The sequence below is a fragment of the Macaca fascicularis genome, chromosome 12 (genome assembly GCF_037993035.2).
Source record: "Macaca fascicularis isolate 582-1 chromosome 12, T2T-MFA8v1.1".
Taxonomy (NCBI): Eukaryota; Metazoa; Chordata; class Mammalia; order Primates; family Cercopithecidae; genus Macaca; species Macaca fascicularis.
Genome location: NC_088386.1, coordinates 50,236,212 through 50,256,832, shown reverse-complemented (window position 1 = coordinate 50,256,832; position 20,621 = coordinate 50,236,212). Strand labels below are relative to the sequence as shown.

At 31.7% G+C, this 20,621-nt stretch overlaps 1 protein-coding gene across 3 annotated transcripts in view; it reads right to left on the bottom strand.

Moving 5' to 3' along the window:
• Window positions 1-20,621, bottom strand: part of KCNJ3 (potassium inwardly rectifying channel subfamily J member 3) — a 160,959-nt gene that overhangs the window by 95,279 nt on the left and 45,059 nt on the right. Inside the window, exon 3 of one of the 3 annotated variants that reach the window (XM_065525500.1) lies at window positions 17,668-17,702. The exons of the other annotated variants lie outside the window; for them this stretch is intronic. Within the exon in view, the coding sequence (XP_065381572.1) occupies window positions 17,668-17,702 (35 nt within the window). The remainder of the gene's footprint in view (window positions 1-17,667; window positions 17,703-20,621) is intronic. 3 annotated transcript variants of the gene reach the window in all.

Here is a 20,621-nt window from a genome sequence, read left to right as displayed (position 1 = left end):
TGGCTTGAACTCGGGAGGCGGAGCTTGCAGTGAGCCAAGATCGCGCCACTGCACTCCAGCCTGGGCGACAGACATAGTGAAACTCCGTCTCAAAAAAAAAAAAAAAAGGAAAAAAAAAAGTTATTATAACCCTATTTTACAAAAAGAAACCAAGTTCCCAAGAGGGGATTTGGCTTTGCTGGGAACACTTTTGTAAAGAAATGACTATCAGATCTTTAAAAATCTAGTCTAGAACTTCCTTATTACAACTGGCTACCTCCCTTATATTCAGCCAGCCTTAAATCCTAGCCCACTCTCCAGGGGCCTGTGCATAAATCATGAAAGTCTAACTGCTAAGACTGAACCTTCTCTAAATGCCTCTCTACTTCTAGATTAATGTCACTAAACGAACATTTGTTATTTGACACATAATATTAAAGGCGCTTTATTATTATTATTATTATTACATTGAATCCGATCAGAGTCTTGCAAAACAATTTCATGACAAAGTATATTTGTTTCCTATTATTGCTGTGAAAAAATTGCCACAAACTTAATGGCTTAAATCAACACACATTAATTACCTTACTATCTGGAGATCAGAAGTATAACACAAAGGCATTGAGAGGGCTGTGTTCCTGCTGGAGGCTCCAAGGGAGAGTTCATTCCTTGTCTATTCCAGGCTCTAGAGGTTACCCACATTCCTTGACTACTGGCTGCATCAATCTATTCTCCACTTGCATCATTATATCCTCTTCTCAGACTTTTTTTTATAAGGACTCTGTGACGTCACTGGGTACACCTGGATAATCTAGGTATGATACTTAACATAACCTCATGATATTTAACATAACCACATCTGCAAAGTCTCTTTTGCCATGTAAGGTAAAATATTCACAAGTTCTGAGGATTACGACCTGGATATCTTTAAGGAGTCATTTTTCTGCTTACTACAAAAGGTAAATTTTAAAAAGCAAACACCCTAACTAATTACATTTTACATAATTCTCATAGGCTCTGATATAGCCATTTCCAGAAGTTAAAAAAGGGATTCACATTTAATGGCAAAAATTAAATTATTCCCTTTAAAGTACAAAATGGAATAAAGTCAAAAAATCCTATCTATTTCATTCGATATGTATGTGTGTCCTAGAAAGCATAATAAAATCAGATGTAATTAAAAGACATATTAGGATGTAGAGACCCAATATTATCAAGTTCATAGTTCTCCTAAATAAATCTAAAAGTGCAATTAAATTCTAATCAGCATCACAGTAAGCCTTTTTCTAGAGCTTGATAGAGCTGATCCTAAAATTATAAAAGAGATCAAATGACAAAAAATAATGATGGGGGCATATGCCCACAAGATATCATGTCTTATTTTACAATTGCAATAATTAAATTAGTAGGAATTGATATAGGGATAGATATACATATCTCTGAGGAAGTTAATACCTAAAAACAGATGGCAATATAATCAGAAACTTGTGAAGGTAGAAGTGGCACTACAGTTTGATGGAGAAAATACGCTGTTTCTTCTGTTAAAGTCAACTACCCATATTAAAAAAAAAAAAAAAAAAAAAAAAGGTTGAAGTTAAATCATTACCTCATATAATACTGATAAATGAATTGTGAAAGGATTACAGACCAAAAGTAAAAAGCTAGCCTGGGCAACATAGTGAGATCCTGTCTCTACAAAAAAAAAAAATTTAAATAGCCAGGGTGTTGGCATGAGCCTGTAAGCCTAGCTACTTGGGAGGCTGAAGTGAGAGGATTAGTTCAGACCAGAAGGTTGAGGCTACACCAGACCACGATTATAATACTACAATCCAGGCTGGGTGGCAGAATGAGATTCTGCCAAGAAAGAGAGAGAGAGAGAGAGAGAGAAAGATTCTGTCGAGAGAGAGAGAGAGAAGTGAAAAGCAAAACTTCACAACATTTGGAAAAATTGAATTCACTCAAAGTAATTAAGATCCCTTAAAATAAAACAACTAATTTTTAAAGGAAGAGACAATAAATTTAATAATATGCTGAAGGCTACTATGCAACAAAAACTCCTACATAAATATTTAAAGCCCAAAACTTAGAGAAAACAGTCATAACACACATATCTCATAAAAGGTTATGTTAGAAAAATAATGACTATCTCATGTAAGTCAGTAAATAATAGATAATTCAGAAGGTAATCAAATGAGTAATAATTATATGAAAAAAAGGTTAAACTCTACTAGGATCAGGAAAATGTAAATTAAAACAATGACAGTGTAACATTTCACAGTAACCCAGCTGGCCCAAAATTTTAAAGATTTAATAACATCAAGTGCTGGTTAGTATGTCTTAGTTATAGAGTTCATGAATAGCTGGTAAGAGTGTAACTGGAGTAATCACTTTGCAGAGCAATTTGGCACTGTGTTACAGTATTTAGAAAATCTGTTGATGTATATTCCCTACCAATCAGTACTTCTTTAAATAGTTCTGTAGGCTTGTAAAACCCTGTCTTATCTAAAGAAACATCTAAAATGATATGGATTTCAGTGGCGCTGGTTAATATGTAAAATTAGAAACAAATGATCCATCAATGAAATACTGATTATTGAACACTCTTTCATAGCATGCAAGACTATCCAGCGGTTCAAATACATGAACAAAATTTTATTTTTTGAAAAGTACAATGAAGTTAAAGAAACAAACTGCAAATGATACAATTTACCTACATTTTAAAAGTAGAACAATATTTGTTTTCATGAGCTTATATAAATATGATTAAAATAAAAATCAATACATGGATTTGAATTTCCTTGGGAGAAGTAAGAAGTAGAGAGAAAAAGGTGCTTTGGCCTTAGTGATTATGTATACAGATATGTGTCTATATATAATATATCTATAGACAGATTTTTTAAAAAGAAAAAATAAACATTTCAAGAAATACAAAACAAATATTTCAAAATATAAACAATTATTATATCTGGAGGCTATATACACAAGGATTTATTCTTACCTATATGTTTGAAATATATTGTACAAATAAAATTAAGTTGAATTTAACACCAATATGAAGGTCCTTTAGGTATATTGCAAAAAACAAACAAAAAAACCTAGCTCAAATGGTAAAAAAGAAGACTTCTAAAACCATTATCAATATAAAAAAAAATCCTTCTGGTGCATTAGAGACTCATTCTCAGTCCAAACACACGATCAAAGTATTATATTAGTTCCACTATACAAAAAAAATAAGAACAAAATTCAGTGTCCCAGCACTAGGAGCTGTGGCAGTGTTCAATTCTACACAATCCTGTGCTTTCATAGCCATGAGACTTGCTCTGTGTTGGCTACAGATATGAACATTCTAAATGGGCATTTAATAGAAGGATTATAAGTACCATCTGTTTCTGAGTCAGCATAAACAGAGAATTTCCACCAACCATTTTATTTTTTTGCTTATGAAACTTGTTTTTCTGTTTTTAAAGGCCTCTAGGGCAAATCCAAGACTCCAATCAACAGCATGAGAAGCAAACTTGAAATAACTAAACATAATGCCCTGAAGAAAAAGCTTAAAAAAGAGCTGTCAAGACAAATACTTTAGAACGCCCTTTTCCTTAAAGCTGGGTTCTCAACTGGTTCAACTGTCCTCTTTCATATTCAGTTTAATGTTTAATCCAACATGGAGATCAGCATTTGATTCAAGTCACAATTTTTTCAAGTCAACAAAAGAAGCTTTCTCCCTTAACACATGTCATCTGATTTGCAAGACTGCAATTTCTCCAGAGACATCTAGTATTAGAACACAACTGTATTTTACTGGGTATTCATGGGGTTTCCCATCTGTGGATTCAACCAGCTAGAGACTGAAAACACTCAGAAACAAAATGGATAGTCATGTCTGTACTGAACATGTAAGGACATTTTTTCTAGTCATTGTTTTCTAAACAATATAATATAACAGCTATTTATATAGCATTTACATTGTGTTATGTATTATAAGTGGTCTAGAGATGAATTTAAAGTATACAGGAGGATGTGCACAGGTTATATGCAAATACTATGTAATTTTATATCAGAAACTTCAGCACCCACATATTTGGTACCTGAGGTAGGTCCTCATACCAATCCCTTACAGATACCAAGGAACAACTGTACTATGTTGCATGTTTGTCTTTAATTTTTATTCAATTTCATTTAATGTACCACTTCTCTAGAAGTCAACACCAAGTATAAATTCTAAACAATGCTACTGATCAAGTGCCATAGTAGCCATAAGAAAAACAATCCTTACTCTGAAATTCTGAGATTCCCCACCAAAAGCCCTGCAAATGCACTCAGCTTAAACGTAGGAAACAAGTGTCAAGACGTTCTCTATTGTTAAGAAATTTTAAAAGGCCTGAAATAAAGGAACCTTATCTATCTAGCAGAAATAATGTTCAATAAATTTGAAATGCTGAGTACTTCTCAAATACTAAGCATATAATTTTTTAAATGCCATCTGCTATGATGTGAATATTCATGTCCTCCCAAAATTCTATATTAAAACATAATACTCAATTTGATAGTATTAAGAGGTAGGGTCTTTGAGAAGTGATTAAGCCATGAGGGCTCCACTCTCATGAATGGGATTAGTGCCCTTATAAAAGAGGTTCCAGGGAGCTCCCTTGCTCCTTTCCACCATGTGAGGACATAGCAACAATGCAACATTGCTGAAGTAGAGAGAGAGTCCTCGTCAGATATCAAATCTGTTGGTGTTTTGATCTTGGATTTCCCAGCCTCTAGAACTGTGAGAAATAAATTTCTATTATTTATAAATCACAAAGCCTGAAGCATTTTGTTATAGCAGCCTGAACAGTTTAAGATACCATAAAAATCAGAGACTGAAAACAAATTTACAAAATAAAGTGAAGTATTACATCTACATCCTTTTTTTCTAATTTTTACTACATAATAAGATCCCATGTGGAGAAAAAACAACAAAATATGCACATATATAGAATGGGGAGATATGGAGAGAAATTTTCAGCGGGGGGAAAAGGGCACAGAATTAATTTAGTTGAGTAAAAATTGTATTTTATGCTCCTATTCCTCCTTTTGATACTCTAGAAACACTATTTCTGATAAGGGAACAGCTTGAGCCAGCGTTTGCAATACTAAACTTTCTTCCCAAAAATATTTACCTCACTTATTTTACTGCTCTACTGCTCACAAATAGAAAACCAGCAGCTTTCCTTAGTTGCTCATCTTGAAAAAAGCCACCCCACCTGCCCAAAACACAAAATAAGGACGGAAAGGGCATTCTGTTGAATTCAAATGTCTTGACTTATACTCTTGATTTATAATATTTTATCTACTCATATATGTCCTGTTCCACTTTGAAAAATCCATATTGCTGTGAAAAAAATATATATATAATACTTCGACATTTAAAAATACTTTTTAAATTCATTTTTAATTTATTTCTAATGAATTGTGAAATTATCCTATTTTATACATTTGTCCTGGAAGAATATAGGAGTTTACAGATGAGTTCAATTTTTCCAAGATTATATAGTTTCCAGGAGTATATTTCAGTCAAAATCCTCTCACACATATCTTATACTCTTTCTACAGTACAAATGTCTTAGGTGTCAAATTTGTAAATTTGCTTTTGTCCTAAATATTAAATTAAACTGAAAACAAAGGACTTTGCTCTATTATATGATGCAACACTTTTATTTTATTTTATTTTAATTTATTTTATTTTATTATTATTATTATTTTTTATTATACTTTAAGTTCTGGGGTACATGTGCAGGACGTGCAGGTTTGTTACATAGGTATACATGTGCCATGGTGGTTTGCTGCACCCATCAACCCGTCATCTACATTAGGTATTTCTCCTAATGCTATCCAGAAAACCAAACACCCCAAGTACTCACTAATAAGTGGGAGTTGAACAATGAGAACACATGGACACAGGGAGGGAAGCATCACACATCAGGGCCTGTCAGGGGGTGGGGGTCTAGGGGAGGGATAGCATTAGGGATAACATTAGGACACAACACTTTTAATGAAAATGGCATTATGAAAATATTACTCACAGCACCAGTTATATAAAATCTAATATTATATATCTATTTGATATTCACTAAATTACCAAACATGAGTCACAATTAGGCTGGAGGATATCAGAGCATAAGTATATAATACAGTGCTGTTTTGAAAAATAAAATACCAACGGTATTTTAGCTAGAACCTTCCTATAAGAAATAATATATATGACAATTGCTACTATCGTTATCATTATTATTTATCTAGATAGGTAATGGTTAACTCTAGTTGATACTGGTATCAAGTTCTGTAGTTTATTCAAAATGAAGACTGTAAGAAAGATCGATCAAATATCAATAATAAAAAGTACGTAATAAGTATGCTGCTTACATAAAGATATAAACCCGTCTGAATATCTAGGAGGCACAATATAAAGATGCTGAAGACTGAAATAAAAAAGGTCTGCCCCAAAGTGACATCTTTAGGGGTAGATGATGTGCAGGAAAAATGGCATATTTAAAATGTAACAGAAATTGTTTTAACATCTTCGAGACAGTTGTATCTCTATTAACTATCCCTATTTCACATATGAAAAAGCTCAAGGAAACTTTTATTAATTAACTTAATATCACAAAGCTAGTACAAGACAGAACCAAATCTAAATTGCCCACCCTATCACACTAGCCTTTAGATGGAATTATTTGTTACATTTTCTACATTCCTTTTGTATAACTTCATTTCTAAGCAAACTTAAAAAGCAATACAGAACATATTAGTTTGCATTCAATTTCAAGCAAAGAAGAAAAACAGATTTGTAATAACAATGTGAATAAGAACCTTAGTACAAAATATTTATGCCTTCATAGATTTTATGAACATAAAATGCTGACCATGGTCAGAAATAATCTAGTATGCTGGAATAAAAAGCAAAATTACTTGAATTTGAGTACCTCCTATGGCTACATTTATTTACAGGTATAAATTAACCTTTTTTGTGGCATAGATTCCTTAGACAGAATAATGTTTGTAAATGCCTAATATCAGATTTTGTAAAACATTAAAATATTTGAAAATTTAGCAACAAAACTCTAAAGACACATGACAAAACTTATGCAAATGAAAACCAGATAATACTCATATTTTGAATTTAATTTAAAAACTCATTAATGTAAGCTTACATCTCAAAACAAACATGGTAAATCAATCTCAAGAAGTAGAATAAAGAACAAAAGAATGGTAATAGAATAAATTAGTGGCAAATATGCCAGACATACAATGGAGAAATTCAAAATTTTATTCTCTGAAAAACTTTAAAAATGTGGAAAAATCTCTAGCAATACTGATGGGAAGAAAAAGGTAAAAAATACACATTTCCAATTATAGGATAGTAATGAAAAGAGACGTATCACTACAGATCTTGAAAATATTATAAAAATAATACAAAGGTATTACAAACAACTTTACATCAATAAATTTGACAACTTAGAATAAATAGACAAATTCCTTAAAAATATAACTGACCAAAACCAACACAAGAAAAAGTAGAAAATCTTAATAGTGTTATATCTGATTTAAAAATTAAATTTGCAATTAAAACTTGCTACATTAAAAATTCCAACCACAGATAACTTCACAAGCAAATTTTATCAAATATTTAAAGCAGAAATAATATCAATCTTATGCATTCTTAAAAATAGAGAAAAGTTTTACCAACTAGTTTTATAAGGCCTGTATAACCTCATGACAAACTTCACAAGGACATTATATATAACTTTCACTGAAAAAATCCTGTAAGCTTGTATCTCAAAAATAGACATGTAAGCCCTAAGTAAAATAGTTCCAACTCAAATTCACCAAGATATAAAAAGGATATTATACCATGTATTGAAGTATCATTAAAGAAATGTTTACACCCAGGTGCGGTGGCTCATGGCTGTAACCTCAGCACTTTGGGAGGCCAAGGCAGGTGGATTGCCTGAGGTCAGGAGTTTGAGACCAGCCTGGCCAACACAGTGAAACCCCATCTCTACTAAAAATACAAAAAATTAGCTGGGGGTGGTGGCACGTGCCTGGAATCCCAGCTACTCGGGAGGCTGAGGCAGGAGAATCGCTTGAACCCAGGAGGCAGAGGTTGGTTGCAGTGAGCTGAGATCGTGCCATTTCACTCCAGCCTGGGCACCAAGAGAGAAACTCCGTTTCAAAAAAAAAAAAAGAAAGAAAGAAAGAAATGTTCACACAAGGTTTATTGAAAGAGTGCTAAGTTAATATTCAAACATCAATGTTGTTTATCACATTAATGTCATAAAAAGACCATTCAGTAGATTGAGAAATAGTATTTGATAATGGTTAGTATTTATTCATGATACAAAATGGGAATAGAAGAGAACTTTGTAAATCTTGGCAACTGTCCTATAAAATCCAAAACTATTCTAAAGTAAAAAGGTTATTAAAAACAGTGGTGGGAAAATTGACAAAAATCAAGTAAGATTCGTAGTAAAAAATTATGGAGTCAATGCTAATTTTCTGTTTTTGATAATTGTACTATGGTTCTAAAAGACTAAAATTAAAAGTGAGGTTAAGTGTAAGTGGGAACTCTGCTAATTACGTAACTTTTCTGTAGAATTATTTCAAAATAATATGTTTTCTAAAAAAAGGATAAGACAAATTTCATGAATAAATGAACAAATCTATGTATTATACAACAGAAGTAAATGTATAATTTTTTAATGTCTTCTGAATGACGTTTAAAATCTATCACTTATAAATGCCACAGAGTCAGCCCTTCCCAACACCTGCAGTACCTTCTAGAAGTCTTTTCCATCTCCATTCTTTCAGAGTTGTCAAATACATAATATTTTTAAATGTAATTTTAAAACCATGATTAAAAACAATTCATGTAGTTATAAGAAATCAAAATATTCAGGATCCGAAATCATAACATAAAACACAGTAAGTGTGAGAAAAGGTAGTTCCACTGAAAATTAAAACTTGAGTGAAGGACTGGGATTTATACTTCAGTGCTAAAATCTGGGGAAAAAAAACTCCACAATTAATATGATTTCTTACAAACTTGAATGTGCATAAAGGCAACAATAAATAAATAACAAAAGAAATACAGACATTTTTCCTAACGTTAGTAGCAACAAAATTTTAATAAGCCAACATGCCATGCAATTTCTAAATGGCTTTTAGTCAATCAGAATGTTTCTATTAATAAACATTACTATCATCCATTTCTGTGGGAGTATAATTGGTATAACCTGTATTGAAAGCAACAGGGGATTGTCATATCACTGGCCTTTTACTTTATAATTATAGTTTTAGCAATCCATTACAATGAAATATTTTAATCACTGAAAAAGTCTTGCTACAAAAACAATGGTCATTGCATTAAACATCATTAGAGAAAAATTCTTATCCAATAAGAGAGAATTAGAGTCTTCATCTGAGGTCAATAATGCTAACCAAATAGAATTGCTGTCTTAGAACAATAACTGATACCTAAAGACTGATCAACATATTTTTATTAACAGTGTCACATACTGATTGGTTATATATTTTTAATGTTTTAGACATAATTGTTTTGTTATTGTTTCTCTTCATGATTTTTTTTATGAAACAGAAATTTTAATCTGCATCAAGTCACATCATGAATAGCTTCCTTTACTTACAGTGTTCTATATGTTTATATAGTTTAACAGAGTTTCAAGCTAACTAACACTTTGTCATACTGGCACAATTATTGTCCCCAATTTACAGTTGGGGATATCAAGGATAAAGAAGTATGAAGACTCACATAGAATCTTACAAATAGTAAATATTTGAGAAATTTTTGGACCTGACAAATAATATGCACTTGAAAATTTACAAATAGTAAACAGTCAGGAAAACTTAGTGATTAGCTATTACTGGGATCATCATAGAAAGTTTCATAATATTTCCAATTTTTATACTTAATAATGTACCATATACATAATTTTTAGTAAATTAATAGCTTATAAGTTTTGTTTTAACCAAAAACATATATCTCACAATTTCATCGTTTTTTAAATCCTTCTTTAAAGTTCCATACTTTTCATTTTGTCTATCTTTCACATTCTTTCTTCGATATATTCATCTGTATTTTGTAGTTTATGTGGTAGTTTATGTTGTTATTATGAATGGATTTGTTTTTTTCCATCACATTTCCTGGTTGACTATTGCTATTGCAAAGGAAAACTACTGTATTTTTGTTGTATTACTTTTATTATGACAATAGCACTTTCTAAAGAAAAACAATCTCAATTTGAATACACCAAAATGTTTACATGTTCAAGAATATATTTTTCAGCACTTAAGAAAACATCAAGCTATTTTATTTGTATGGAAATGTATAAGATGAAATTACTTTATAATGAAAATAAACAAAGTTACATTGCCTTTAATGAGTAAAAAGTAATTTTAATTGGTGTTACGGTGTGAATTGTGTCCTTCCAAAATTCATGTGTTATACCCTAACCCCCAATTCCTCAGAATGTGACTGTATTGGCAAAGGAGTATTTAAAGAGGTGGTACATCAGTTAAAATGAAGCAATTAAGGTGCCCTAATCCAATATGACTGTTGTCTTTATAAAAAGAGAAGATTAGGTCACACACAAACACATAAGGAAAAGTATGTGAAGACACTTGGAGAAGATTCCATTGATAAGCCAAGTAGAGGGCTCAGAAGAAACCAGCCCTACTGATACCTTGATCTTGGGCTTCAAGCCTCCAGAACAGGGAAAAAACAAATTTCTATTGCTTAAGCCACCTTGTTCGGTACTTTATTAAGACAGCCCTAAGAAACTACTATAATAGAAATAAACAAAACCTTTTTTTTAAAGGATATAATTATTTAATTGTATTACATATTATGAGAGACTGCTTTAACCTTTCAACCTTTTAGGTGAAATGTAATAAATACACAGAAAGGCACACATAATAAAAATGGATAGGTGAATGGATGCAGATCGTGTAGGACATATTCTTTGTCTATAAAGCAACTAAACTAGATATTAATAATAAAGCTTAATTTTAAATGTCACATATTTGGAAAATTATGAAATAAAGTACTAAATATCCTGGTTCAAAAATGAAAAAAAAATTAGAAATTATTTTGATATGTAATGAAATACTATACTATTCAAATTTATGAGATATAGCTAAAGCTTTCCTTAGAGAGAAATTTGCATCTTAGAAGAAAGTGTACAGCATATATTAAAAACATAGGCCAAAAGTCAATAAGCTAAACTTCCATTTCAAAAAACAGAAAAATATCAGTAAAATAATTTATGATTTTAAATGTTTTTATTTCCATAGGTTTTTGGGGGAATAGGTGGTATTTGGTTACATGAGTAAGTTCTTTAGTGGTAATCTGTGAGATTTTGGTGCACCCATCACTCGAGAAGTATACACTGAACCTGATTTGTAGTCTTTTATCCCTCACCCCCAAGTTATTATTATAAAGCAATATAGACAACGAAGGGTTTTGCTATTACAATGATAATATGCAAAACTCAGTTTTTCCAAATCGCAAATACAAATTTTCAGTTTTTCTGGAGAAAAATAATTATCTACCACCATGGAAAAAAGTGAAATATACTTATTTTTGACTAGAAAATATAAATAATGAGAATTTTCACTGTTATTTGAGGCTCCAAACCTACACCTTTGTTCATTTTGATCTATAGAAGGAAGAGTTGCAATGAAAACAAAATAGCAAAAGCTGCTGGTCAATCACAAATCCACAAGGACATATCCAAGCCATAGACTAAATTAGTTCCGCATGGTGAAAAAATTGTAGGAAAGGTACAAGCAGCTATGATAATAAATCAATAATGTAAGGTTTTTATTGTTGTTGCTTATGTATTTTTCTATTTGTTTATGCTAGCCGGATAGCAATAAAATTATGCTGTTCAGAAGCTACCTCATAAATAACATAATTTCAAGATAAGAATTTATAAAAGTTACAGAAATAGAATTCTTATCAGTTTTGGAATAAGTTACCATTGCATTAGGGAGCAACGTAACTTTATAAATGTTTAAAAGTTCCATAATTTACATATATAAGTTGCATCTAAAATTTCTTCAGTACAGATATTTTAATTTTATTAGCAACAATTAGTAGCATAATACTATTAAAATTAGCAAAGTTTATGACTTAACACTATAGATACTGAAACTAAAATGAAGTCTTTGTCAATTAATCACTTAATTAATTATAGCAGTGTAATATAATTGTGTACAAATAAAACATAAGGAAGCTCTTATTTCATTTATATGTTGCATATAATATTCATATAATCTATTCTTTAATGCTGTTCAATAGGAGAAATATGAGAAAAAATATAACTTCTGGAAATGCAACACCTTAATAAGAAGATATACTTGCTTTATTCCTATTCGCTAGGCTTTCTTCCACAAGACATTTACAATAAACTACTATTTTAGGCATGATTTTCAGTTTTGAGTCCATATAAAGGTAAATAAATAAGCATTTATTTCAGTGGTTATGGTCACTAATCAGCTAGTTTGGAGACAGGGAGATTGTTATGGATTATTTAGGTGGATCCACTCTAATTACATGAGTCCCTATACATAGCGGAAGAGACAGAAAGGATGTCAGAGAGCCAAGACATGAGGAAAGCTTGACTTCCATTGCTGTCTTCAAAGATGGAGGAAAGGGGCCAAGAAAAAAGAGAAAAAAAAAAGAAAATAAATTACATATATGCACTCACTACCACTCCCTCAGTAATAATCTGTTCCCACTTTACAGATAAGGGAAAATGAGTGTGAGGAAATTTATGTTACTTTGGCAAGGTCATAAAACTATGTGACCAAACCAGCAGCCAAACACATCTTAAAATAAAGGAAAGCACAAAACACATGATCTTGCAGTACAACCCTCTGACATGGGCTACATATTCACAGAGTTCAAAATTTCAAGTTATATCTATGGAAAATTATCACAATTAGATGCAAGAAAAAAAAATTTTGCTTATTTTCCCACAACATGCTTGACAGAGAACTAGATTACCATCCTAAGGACTGGCAAACTGATTACTTGCATGAACCATAACGAAGCAGATCTGTTAAAACTGTTGAGCATATCCTACTTTTCCATGGACATGTAGATGAGCCTGCTATAAAGGCACATATCCCAGAAAGTTTAATTAATTTTGAGGGGGGTCTCTTGGTATCATCGAAATTCATTTGAAAGGTCTCTTACTTGTTAGTGAATCTATTATTTAGTGTTCAGTGGCTAATTTCTAAATGATAATTTATAACTAATGGCTTCTACAAGAACAGCTTGACTTCTGCATGGGCTCAGTTCACTCCACCACTGCCCATTCCAAACAAAAACAAAAGTAATGATTCTCGGTACACAGCACATCTGGTAACTTTTAAAAATTAAATGGGAATAATATCTGTTGATGTTGGAGAATAAAAATATTGGTAGTTCTCCATTGTGATAAGTCAGGTCAGCTGAAACTTGCAAAGTGCCTTGCAAGCCACTTCATTTTTCACTGTAAAGCGAGGAAAAGTCACGTAGCTGACAGATAACTGTTAATATGTCCATTTCCATGGTACATTTACCAAATGTCTAATCTCCAAAGATTCGACAGGTGAAACGATTTGTGTTTTCTAGTATGTTGATCTGTCTTCTCACTGACAGCTGTACTTAAAAGAAACATTTGAATTTTATCACTGTTTCTTGAGGGTGTAAGTAATTACTTATTCTATTTTCCTAATACAACTCAATGAAGACAAGCATAGGTTTCTATGCTATTGACAGTAATCTGTCAATTGATGTACGACTGATAGTGTTCAATTCACTCATATTTATTTTAAACTATATATCTTACAACTGGATGAGTTTGGTTCCAAGGCACAGGACAAAGGGCACTGGGCATCCCAGAAATGTCATGTAGAATTGCTTCCTCACTTGCTCTCACTAGACGACATCACACTCCATAACAATTTGAAAGGAAAACCTAGTTTTTAACAGAAACTCCACACATAATTTTCTACTTTTCGTTTCTTAAAGGGAACAAGGAAGGAGCACTATCAAATCTTCAAAATGCCAATGTATTTTTATTTTTTTGCAAGTTTTACTTGAAAGGCCACTATATCCCTAGCACATGAAAGAGAAAAGGAAATAAATCAAGTGATTTTAAGTTAATTTTAATATGAAAGTCACAGTATATTTTTTATTTAAAAAAGTATTATTTAATAAGTGTATTTAGGTATGAATTTGGTCCATGAATGTCATTCAAGTGAAAGAAAAGTCATTTCATAACTTTTCAAAAAATCAAAAATAATCTAATACGGTTTATTTCTTCTTGTCACATAGGGTTGACAGAAAATTTTAAATCAGTCATGTATTGTATTTTGGGATGGGAGATGGAGGCAGGGACCCTCAACAATCTCTAGGGTTCTAGGATTTTATTAGATTCCCAAAGAGGCATTCTCCATCCAGAAAACTCGAAGAAGAACATTGGGTTTGGTAAGAACTGGTCAGGATGCTTCCTGACCAAGACCATGTACTTGACCAACAACTGACTCTTTTTCTGCCTTGGCCACTGGAATCTTCCACCTTATTTCCCCAAACCAAGGTCCCTGGTATTCAGCTCCCAGGAGCCATACATCAGACATCAAACATCAGGCCTTTATCTGGGGTTCTGTAAGTTTTAGGCTAAAAGTTTTTCCACTTCCAAGACCCACAACTCTAATTTCATTTCTCTTGGGAAATTAACTCCACGCAGGGCTATTTGTCTTTTTCAAATTAAAGCAATAACCTCTCCTTTCTCTATTCTGGAATAGGAATGAAATCACAAAGCTGTTTACTTATAATGGAGACAGGCGTAAGATAAGGAGAGGTCAGACTTGTGAAAACATTAAGGCTATTCCCCAACCCTGCCTACCTGGAAATGGGGAGAATACAAATTGGTATCACTTTTCCCTAATGGTTCCATAGCAACAAAAAATCCTGGGCACTGCTTTTTTTTCTTAAAAATATACCTTGTTATATAAGTTTTATAAATATATACATAAGCAAAAAGATTACAAATGAAGTAGAATGTTAATTAAACCTTTTCAAATTCCCCCTCAAAAACCCTTTAATCTTATCTCTTACAACTCTTCTACTTTACAAATAATTCTATAAGAACTAGGGACCACAGCCCTAATCATACTGACATATGAGTAAAAGGACTAATTGTTAATAGCTCAAAGGGTGTATCTTTTATGACAAGTACAACACTGATTTCCTTAGACAGGCAAATTATAAACTATTACCTATAGTCACTAAGTAAAAAATGGAAATAATTCACTTCTTACTCAGTAACCATAAAATACAACTCTCAAGTGCTTTATACAATAAAAATATACTGTAAGTTTGAGATGTGCTACCTGTTGTACAAAAGTAATGGGACTTCTCTGTTCTTTCAACAGCAACAGTAGAAAGCAGTTTTCCTGTTTGAAGTTCTGTCATTTTACAAGAGGCAGACTAGATGTTACCGGTAAGATTCAAGCAACTTGCTATTATTGCTAATTTAGATAATAACATTGTCCATATTATTATGATGTAATGACTTAGGGAATATATTTCACAAATCATTTTCCAGGAAGTTATAGAAAGAAAACCTCCAAGTGGAAGAGTTTGGTGCCTGTTAATTTCCTATGTAGTTTTTAAACGACTTTATGAATTGTCTTGTGCTCTCTGTGTTTCCTTTTCCAAATAAATTTCAAAATTGAAATATCTTGAAATATTTGAAAACATACATACATATATATATATATATATATATATATCTGTGTGTACACACACACACATACAGTTGGCCCTCCATATACAGAGGTTCTGTACACATGGATTCAACCAACCGCAGATACAAAATATTTGTAAAAATAATAGTACGGTAATAAAAAGAATATAAATAAAAATCAATATAGCATAACATCTATTTACATAGCATTTATTTTATACTAGGTATTATAAGTAATCTAGAGATTATTTAAAGCGTATAGGAGGATGTACATAGGTTATACAGTTCACCCTTAAACAATGTGGGGGCTAGGGCTGCCAACTTACCATGCAGGCACAAGTTTACACACAACTTTTGACTTTCCAAAACATAACCACTCTACTATTTACTGGAAACCTTATCAATAACTTCAACAATCAATTAACAAATATTTTAATGTTATATGTTTACATATTGAATTCTTATAGTAAAGTAATCTGGAGAAAGGAAAACATTATTAAAAACCCATCACGAGGAAGAGAAAATCTATTTACTATTCATTAAGTAGAAGTGAGTCATCATAAAGGTGTTCATTCTTGTCATGTACAAGTTGAATAAGCTGAGAAAGAAGAGGAAGAGGAGGAGTTGGTCTTGATGTCTTAGGGGTAGCTACCTGGGGAACAGTAGTGTGGCATTTCTACACCTCCCAGACAGGGAATGGAGACCTAGCAGGAGGCCAGTACCCACCTCTGCCTAGCAGTAAGAAAGCTATGACATCAATGACGGCTGAGTGGGAATCTGAACTTCTACCTACAACTGGCAGTTATGATGTGGTACTTCACCTTCCTCTGCTCAAGTAGTATGAAAGGAAGCCAGCTGAACCAGAAAATTTAGATAAGGTTAAGTTTCAATTAATGTCCTGGTTTCAACTGAAAATCTCTAGTTATTCCAAGAACCATGAAGATAAATGTTAAAGACAACCAATAGATGGCCAAATGAAGATGGCAAAGGTATGAGACTTCTCTAGAAAAAAGTTTTAAAGCAGACATTCTAAAAATGCTTTAATGAGCAATTGTAATCACACTTGAAAACAATGACAAAATACTGCCAGCAAAGAAATGCAAAATATAAAAATGAACCAAATGAAAATTTTAGAACTGAAAAACACAATAACTGAAATTTAAATTACCAAGACAAAGAAGTATATTAAATAATGAGTCAATCCATCAAGAAGATATAGCAGTCCTAAATGTATACACACTAACGTCAGAGATTTTTAAAAGTGTGAAATAAAATATAATAAAAATGAAAGAAGAAATATACTGATTGGCAGCAAGAGTTAAAAACTTTGCACCTGTCTTTCCACAATTGATAGAACAATTACACAAAAACCTAGTAAGGATATAGAAGAACTCTAGACACCATAAACCAATAGGATCTAATTGATAAAAAACATTCCACCAATTAACATCAAATACATATTTCTCTTAAGTACCAACAGAGCATGTATCAAGATAGAGTCTATACTGCACCATAGAACAAGCCTTAGCAAATGTAAGAGGTTTTAAATGAGGCAGAGTGTGTTCCCTGAACACAATGGAATCAAACTAGAAACCAGTGACAGAAAGATTACAAAAAAAATTTCCAAACAGAAACCAAGCAACATATTTCTAAATAGTCGGTGGGTCAAGGAAGAAATCTCAAGGAAAATAAAACATAGATTAAGCTGCATTAAAATGAAAACACAACATATCTAAATTAGAGCAACACAGTTAAAGCAGTGCTGAGACAGAAACTTATAGCACTATATAAATCCAAAGCAAGCAGATGGAAAGAAATAATAAAGACAAGAGCAAAATCAATAAAATTAAAAACAGAATAACAACTCAAAAATCAATGTGACATGTACCTGGTTGTTGGAAATGATCCATAAAATTGATAAACCTTTAGCAAAGAAAGAGAGAAGATGCAAATTACCAATATCAGCAATGAAACAGAGAATATCACTATAGACAATGCAGACATCTAAAGGTTAACAGAGAATATAATATACAACTCTACATATGTAAGTTTGACAACCTAGAAGAACTAATTCTCTAAAAAAATGAACTACCAAAATATGATATGAAATAGAACATTTGAATAGTCACATAGCCATAAAGAAATTGAATTCCTAATTAAAAATGCCCAAATAAAAACTTCAGGCTAATTTCACTGTAGAATTTTATAAAAGATTTAAAGAAGAATTAACACTAGTTATAAACAATACCTTCCAAAAAACAAGTCTATTCAGTTCATTTTTTGAAGCTAGTATTACCCTGATACCAAAAGCAGACACAATCAGCATAAAAAAGAAAACTACACATCAATATCACTCACGAATTTAAGCTATAAAAATTTCTAACAAATTTAGGCAAATAGCATTCAGCAACATATAAAAAGAATTATACATCATAACCAAGTAGGGTTTATTATTCCAGGTTTGCAAAGCTGATTCAATATTCAAAATCAGTCCATTTAATCTGCAATATTAACTAACTGAAGAGAAATATCACAAAATCATATCAGCTGATACAGCTAGTACAATAGCACTAACACTTAACAAAATTCAATACCCATTCATAATAAAAACATATAGAAAATAGGAGTAGTCAGGCACTTTCTCAACTTTGTAAAGAATGTCTACAGAAATCAGATATCTTTTATTTAATATTAAAAGATTGAAAGCTACTTTTTAAGATAGAGAATAAGGCAAGAAAGTCCACACCTATCACTCTTACTCAACATAGTTCTGGAAGTTCAAGACTCTACATTATGGGAGGAAAAAACAAAACAACAACAACAAAAAAAACAGAAAATGTGTTCACATTGAAATGAGAAAAATAAAACTGCTTTTTCGGAGATGACATGATTTTCTTTGTGAAAAAAATTAGCAACCTTTAAATACAAAACCTCTTGGAACAATACGTAAGATCAGCAAGTTTACAAATATAAGATAAACAGAAAAAAATCAGTTTTATTTCTATACACTTGCAATGAATGAGCATATAGACACTAAAACAAAAAAATACATCATGTATAACTACTCAAAAGAATACACTTAAGAGTAAATCTGACAAAATGTATATAATTACAAAACATGACTGAAATAATAAAGAAAATATAAATAAACAGAAATACATCCCATCTTCATAGACTGGAACACAATATTGTTAGGATGTCAATACTACTCAAAACTATTGATAGATTCTATGCAATCCCTATCAAGACCTCAATGACATTTTTTGAAGAAACAGAAAAACCCACCTTAAAATTCATTTGGAATTTCAAGAGACCCCAAATAGCCAAAACAATTGATGGAAGATTCATACTTCCTGATTTTAAAATTCACTATAAAGCTACAGTAATAAAAAATAAAAACAGTGTGGTATGGGTATATACAGATATATAGACCAATGGAATACAATAAAGAGCCCAGAAATAAACTCTCATGTACATGGTCAAATAATTTTTGACAAAGATATCAAGACCATTTAATGAGGGAAAGGACAGAATTTGCTACAAATGGTGCTAAGAAAACCTAATATCCACACGCAAAAGAATGAAGTTGGAATTTTACATATCATCACACACAAAAATTAATCAAAATGAATCAAAGACCTAAATGTAAGAGTTAAAACCATAAAACTCCTAGAAGAAAACACAAGGCAAAAGCTTACAACATTGACCACTGATTTTTTTTGGCTATGATACAAAAGGTAAAGATAACAAAACAAAATAAAAAACAAATTGGACTTAATGAAAACTTAATTTTTTTTGCTTCAAAAGACACTATCAATAAAGTAAAAAGGCCACCCACGACATTTGCAAATCATATATCTGATAAAGAATTGACATCTGATGTATAGAGAGAATTCCTAAAACTCAACTACTATAAAACAAACAACCCAATTCAAAAATGAGCAAAGAACTTGAATAGACATTTTTCCAAAGAAAATAAACAAATGGCCAATAAGCATGAAACAATGTTCAATATCAGTCATCATTAGTGAACTCCAAATCAAAACAATAATCACATACCACCTCAGATCAATTAGGATGACTAGTATCAAAACAGAAAATAACAAGTGTTGGTGAACATGTAGAGGAATTTTAACCCTTGTGCACTGTTGGTGGGAATATAAAAGGGCATAGCTGCTGTAAAGGACTATGGTGGTTCCTCCAAAAATTTAAAATAAAATTACCATATGACCTGGCAATTTTACTTCTGAGTATATACCCAAAAAACCTGAAAGCAGGGTCTTAAAAGAGATATTTGTACACCCATGTTCACTACAGCAGATTCACATTAGCTAAAATATGCAAGCAATGCAAGTACCTATCAACAGATAAGCAAAATGTGGTATATACATACAATGGAATATTACTCAGCCTTAAAATGAAAGACAATTCTGACCATGCTACAACATGATTAAATCTTAAGGACATTATGGTAAGTAAAATAAATCAATTATAAAAAGACAAATATTATATGATTCCATTTAGATGAGGTACTTAGAGAAGTTAAAATAATAGGGTCAGAAAGTCAAATGGTGGTTTCCAGGGACTGAGCATGTCTGGGAGAATGAGGAGTTATTGTTTAACAGGTACAGAGCTTCAGTTTTAAGAGGAAAAGAATTATGGAGAGGGATGATAGTGATGATTGCATGACATTATGAATGTGTTTAATACTACAGAATTGTATATTTTAAATAGTTAAGATGTAAACTTTATGTGTATTTTACTACAAAAAAATACAGAATTTGTATGCTGAAAACTACAAAATTCATCAAAATGTCTTAAGCTACATCAATAATTGTATGT